This window comes from Pezoporus occidentalis, unplaced genomic scaffold (genome assembly GCF_034315485.1).
Source record: "Pezoporus occidentalis ecotype Australia unplaced genomic scaffold, CSIRO_AGI_Poc_V1 ctg6, whole genome shotgun sequence".
Taxonomy (NCBI): Eukaryota; Metazoa; Chordata; class Aves; order Psittaciformes; family Psittacidae; genus Pezoporus; species Pezoporus occidentalis.
In genome coordinates this window covers 2,534,702-2,540,490 of record NW_026915943.1, presented here as the reverse complement: position 1 = coordinate 2,540,490, position 5,789 = coordinate 2,534,702, and the positions used below count along the sequence as shown (strand labels likewise).

Sequence of the window (5,789 nt, the reverse complement as noted above, 5' to 3'; positions counted from 1 at the left end):
GGCTGCCCCATCCCTGGCAGTGTTCAAGGCCAGGTTGGACACAGGGGCTTGGAGCAAGCTGCTCTAGTGGAAGGGGTCCCTGCCCATGGCAGGGGTTGGAACTGGACAAGCTTTAAGGTCCCTTCCAACACAACCCACTCTGTGACTCCATGAAAAGCCATCTGAGAGATCATCAGCTTTGCACTTTACTTCATCACTCTTTTTGTTCTGGGGAACAAATTCCTGCCCTCTCCAGTGATATAATTTGGTCTTTGGAAAGAAACAGATTCATCCAGATGGAAGAACTTCAATTCCAGTCCTATAAACTTGAGGCCAGACTTTCCTCTTCCTTCCAAAGACCCATAGCTGGTCCTGGAGCAGATGGGTGTGAGGGGAAGGACCTTACCCCTTTCCTGGTGTATTTAAACTGTCATTGGTGTTACTCCCTAATTTTTCCCTAAATTAATTCTTTATTTACCCTAAAAAGGATTTTATGAGTCAAATAACACTGGAAAAAGATATTCTATTGCAGTATAGGCTGGACAAGAGAGAAAAACCTACAGGTGAGAGCAGTAAGAAATGCACTGTCTGTGATAGGACAGAAAGAACACATAACATGCACTGAACAGTCATCATGCACTTGTTTAACCTTCACATTAAGCCAGGAGTTCCCTGAATGACTGAGCCCTCTTTTCCTACCACTTTACATCCTGTATCTCTGCCTGACACCGACACTGAAGCAGCGCCAGCTCCTTTGTGAGCTGTGATGGTCTCAGAGAACACATCACATCGCTGTACCAACAGCCACCAAAAGCTCAATGCTGGCCCTTACAGGAGGGGATGGTGCCTGGCATTAAAACAAAACTCATTTTGTTCACTTAAGAGTACCGAGACATGTGTGTCCCTGACCCCAGTGCTAAGGCATTAACCTGCATGTGTACAGGCAGTCTCCCTCATTCCTTGGAGCAGCCTGGAAAAGACAAGTTGTCCTTGTTGGCTGAGGATGCACTTGCAGCCCTCCCTGCAGTCTCCTGTCCTTCCTGTTTCTTATCCACCCAGTTATGTTGTGCCCTTGCCCTGAAGCTCTAATGCCTCAGGACGGCCTTTCAAGGCAGCTCAGAGCTCAGGCCTAGACTAAGAGATACAGGAAGGGACATGGGCTTACTGGGAGCAAAGGCAGAGGTGAAGGAAGGGCCTGGCAAGCAGCATGGGGACTTTGAGGACAAGCAGCTTTTCATGCACAGATAAAAAGCACCACAGGGGAAAGCTGAAACCAGGCATCTACAAAGCTTTGCTCTTCTCTTTCCCATAAGCCCAGCTTGTTCCTTTTAAACGAGGTCTCTGGCTGGCAGTTCTTTCTGTACCTGAGACTTTGACTTTCAGCGAGGCAGGGATTTGCCTCCCTACCAAAGCTGCCTCCCAGCATCTCCTGGCCCTGGGGCATCACACTGCTGCTGTCTCTTGTTTCACCCACCCGACTCCAAACATCACTGCACAGGAATGAGACAATCTCTGACCACAAGCACAGCAGATACGTTCTGCTGCTGCCTTTCTGCGGTGTGACTGCACAAGAAGAGGAATATACATGGACCAGGCAAAGGTCAGAGTAAAGCGGCAAAGCCTGGGCTGGGTGGGGAAGCAGGACTGATATTATCCCATTTTCATAGAACAGTTTGGGTTGGAAGGGACCTTAAAGCTCATCCAGCTCCAACCCCGGCCACAGGCAGGGACCCCTTCCACTAGAGCAGCTTGCTCCAAGCCCCTGTTGCCAACCTGGCCTTGAACACTGCCAGGGATGGGACAGCCACAGCTTCTCTGGGCACCCTGTGCCAGCGCCTCAGCACCCTCACAGGGAAGAGCTCTCCCTCACGTGCAATCTAAATCTCCATTCTTACAGTTTAAAACCACTGTCTGAGCCCTGTCATTACAGACCTTAGCAAAAAGTCTCTCTCCATCTTATAAGCCCCCTTTAAGTATTGAAAGGCTGCAATATGATGCCCATGGAGCCTTCTCCTGGGGGCTGAATGATCCCACCTCTCTCAGCCTTTCTTCATAGGAGAGATGCTCCAGCCTTCTGATCATTTTCTGGACTCACTCTAACAGGTCCATGTCTTTCCTGTGCTGGAGATGTCAAAGCTGGACAGAGAACGCCAGGGAGGATCCCACTGCAGCAGAGCAGAGGGGCAAAATCACCTCCCTAGACCTGCTAGCCATGCTTCTAATGCAGCCCACAATCCGGTTGAATCTCAGGGCTGCGAGCGTGCATTGTCCAGGTTTTGCCCACCAGTATTCCCAAATCCTTCTCCATAGAGCTGGAAACACTTCTCCTTCTGCAGAGCTGGAAGGGCAGAGGGTTGTGAGGCTGAAAAAGGGACAGAAGGGCCTTGTCCTCCAGCAAGGCCTGCAGAGCAGAACCACATCCTGCATCCCTGATTAGGAAAAGCACAGGTCGATCCAGTGCTTATCCCGCTGTGTAAGAGAAGGATTCAGCAGCACAGGAGGTTACCGATCATCCCTGAAATACACAGGGCACTGTACACTGAGGAGGGCAGCTTCTCCCTCCATCCTGCTCCCACAAGGGCTGGGTGAGGAGCAGGGCTGCAGCCTGGCCTGGCTCCGATCCCAACGGGAACTGTCTTGTTCCTCAGGTGCTCCAACCTGGCCCCTTCCCCTCCTTCTGCAACGGGAGACCAGGCAGAGCTCCTGAGGCACAGGAGGCAGCCACAGCACTGCCAAGGTCCCAGAGAGCAGCAGCACCCCTTACCCGAGCCATAGGGACCCCCTGTGTCCCAAAACAGGGGTCCCTTCCCGCCTGCCATCGGATTCCTGCCATGGCGATGCCGGCCTCCTGCCATGGCACTTCACGAACTACATTTCCCAGAAGCCCTTGCGCGAGAGGCTGTTCTCGCGATGGGTGCTCTTCGGTTCCGATTGGCTCTCTGGGGTAGCCCCCCCTGCGGCTATTGGTTGAGGCGGTCACATGATGCTATCGTCTCGTCTCGCCTCACGGGAGCGGTCGGCCGTGGCGGGATGCGGCCGGGCTGGCGGCGGGAGCGGCCCCGCTAGGCCTGCGCTATGCTGCGGGCCCGGGGCGGGTGGTGGTGGCGGGGCCTTCGCCGCTGCGCTTCCCTGCCGCGGGCGCTGCGGGTCCGTGAGGCGCTGCAGGCCCCGGAGCCGGTGGAGCAGGTTAAAGTGCAGGTGTGTGGCGGAGGGGTCGCGGTGTGCCTGGTAACGACCGACACCCACAGCCTTAGCGGGCGGCAGGGGCCTGGGCTGGGCACCCCGGTGCTTCAGGGAGACGAGATAGAGCCTCCGCAGAGCGTTTTCCTTTGGTTAGAGATTCCCTTTGCAGTCTGCAGAGCCAGGTTTCGCTGTGTTAATTCAGTTTGAGATTGTTAAATCAGCTCCAAAACTGTGAAGTTACTCGGGATGTGCAGCGAGAGGCTGCTACTGTAACGGGTTGTACTGAAACGTGCTCTTTACACGTTGGGTTTTATCACCTGATTGGGAGAGTGAAACGTTGCCTCTGTGCTGATGGTTTTACAGCTCTGAGGGCAAGATTCCTGCCGGGCTGTGTAAATGCAGCTTTCCCACAAGATCCAGGGGTTCCTGTGGCAGGGGCTTGCAGCTGGATGAGCTTCCAACCCTCTTCCAACCCAAACCATTCTGTGATTTGCTTTAAGCCTTGTTCTACGTCTAGGTTTATAGCAGTGTCAGCTAAAGCAATGGTAACAGCTTCACTGGTGTTCATATCCACCTCCTATTGTACACCAAGGTAAACTGGGGTAAATGGGCTTTTTAGCAATGGAGCTCTTGCTCTTTCCTCAGGACACAGTTGTGTGTCCCCCTGTTTTCGGGTGCTCTTCACAGACAGCAGTGGTTGCAGGTCTATAGTCCCTGTTTTAGTGCAAGGCCCTTGGCTAGGACAGTGTAGTTGTCAGTATTTCTGGGTGAATCTGTAAAGGGCTGGGCTACTTGTAAAAGTGTTAAACTGAACTACCAGATGGGACACTGAGATGAGCTCTTAGGCAGAAGCTCTTCCCTGTCAGGGTGCTGAGGTGCTGGCCCAGGGTGCCCAGAGAAGCTGTGGCTGCCCCATCCCTGGCAGTGTTCAAGGCCAGGTTGGACACAGGGGCTTGGAGCAACCTGCTCTAGTGGACAGGGGGTTGGAACTGGATGAGCTTTAAGGTCCCTTCCAACCCAAACCAGTCTGGGATTCTGCTGACCCAAAAACCAGTTTCAAACACACTGGTGTTCATGCACACACATAGATGAAGCCTAATGGGGTAGGAAGAAGCTCATCCAGTACAGGTGATTTTCTGTTGTAGTTCTGTGAATAATGCAAGCTGGAATAAACTGATACTGAAATTGGCAATACTGCACCCCAGGTCCTTGCTGCTTTGTTGCTCTGGTTCTATGCTGGCAAAACTGGGGGTGTTTTTGTATTAAACTGGGTTGGGAAACTGCTCTGGCTTAAACCCAACCTTCTTATAGCCAGGTTGTTGGAATGTGCAGTCTGCTCTGAGTTGGGATTGTCATTACACATTGCTTCTGGTAAAGTGTGAGGTGGTCAAAGCAGTGCTGCCGCAGCCCCTGCTCCTCCCCTACAGGCCTGTGGGTATGCTCTTATTTCCTGTTGCAGGATGCAAGACTCGGCTCCTTAACAGATCCCAGAACAGCCTGATGAGGTGGAAAATGTTTCATTGTTCAGGGGTTTTGTGTGTTTTGTTAAGGAGCACTTAAGAGGAAAGAAATTAAGAAAACCATCTGCCATTATACATTAAACATTCATCAAGTATAACGTCTGTGACAGGTTCTGGGGATTTAGTGGAATGCAGAGGATAAGCACTACAGCTTCAGGTATGTTACAGTATGAAATACCTTTTAAACACCTGCTTCTTTAGTCATAAGAATGTGAGGGATCAGACTTTAGTTTTAGACTCTTGTTTCTTGCAGTAGTTCTTGTTTCAGGTGAAAACACCCTGCAGAGGTCATTTAGGTAAATGTGTGAAATCATGAGCCTGGAGCAAAAGCTGAAGTTTCACTGATTATTGGGTTTGTGGCTTTAAAACCTTCCACAGTTCTTGTATGCAGTTGTCCTCTTCCTTCTATACAAACCTGGCTAATGCCTTGTGTGTGTTAGTGGTAATGTCGTAGTTTTAAGAGTGCTTTTGTACTATTCAATGCCTGAAGATGATTCAGTCTAGACAACAGAAGTTGATGGATTCCCATTTGTTTGGCATAAAATCCCTAAAGCAGTGTGAAGTTATTGGAACAATTTGGACACTTCCAGTTAAACAAAAGACAAAACTGCTGGGAAAAGAGGCAGTTTGGTTCTTTAATCAGCCCTGGTTCTGGTTGTTCTCTATGGTATTATTGTAAGATTAGCTGGAAGCTCTCCAGCAGATAGTTTTGCTTTTAAGGGCAGCTTTGTCTCAACACTTGTGAACTGAGGAGCAGCTGAGGAAGTTGTATTTCAGATGCTGTTTCTTTTGCTTGGTGGCTTGGTGCTGACTTAAAATTTAATTTCTTTTAAAGGAAATACTGTTTTTCATTGAAAACTCAAATGCAATTGTTAACCTAACAGGTACATGGCCAGTGCTGTTGTTTTGCTGTTATAAAGAACTGCTGTGCTACTCTTTAAATTCTTTTCATCAAACTGGACACGAACATGGCTAGATTTTTTCTTAATGCATCTTTTCATACCAGTATTGAATTTGAAGTGTAAGGGGAAGCATCCAGGGCATTAGGTTTTCAGTCAGAACCTCCCTACAGGTGATACAGTAAAAAAAAATTGATACTAAAAATCA

At 49.9% G+C, this 5,789-nt stretch overlaps 1 protein-coding gene across 5 annotated transcripts in view; it reads left to right on the top strand.

Annotated features, from left to right (window-relative positions):
- Nucleotides 1–5,789, top strand: part of NARS2 (asparaginyl-tRNA synthetase 2, mitochondrial) — a 221,125-nt gene that overhangs the window by 155,587 nt on the left and 59,749 nt on the right. For 3 of the 5 annotated variants that reach the window (XM_062639190.1, XM_062639189.1, XM_062639187.1), the window contains exon 1: nucleotides 2,998–3,207. The exons of 1 other annotated variant lie outside the window; for it this stretch is intronic. In XM_062639190.1, coding sequence (XP_062495174.1) covers nucleotides 3,055–3,207 — 153 coding nt within the window. In that variant the 5' untranslated portion in view covers nucleotides 2,998–3,054. Of the gene's footprint in view, nucleotides 1–2,997; nucleotides 3,208–5,789 lie in introns of those variants that run through there. One more of the 5 variants, XM_062639188.1, reaches the window with a different exon arrangement.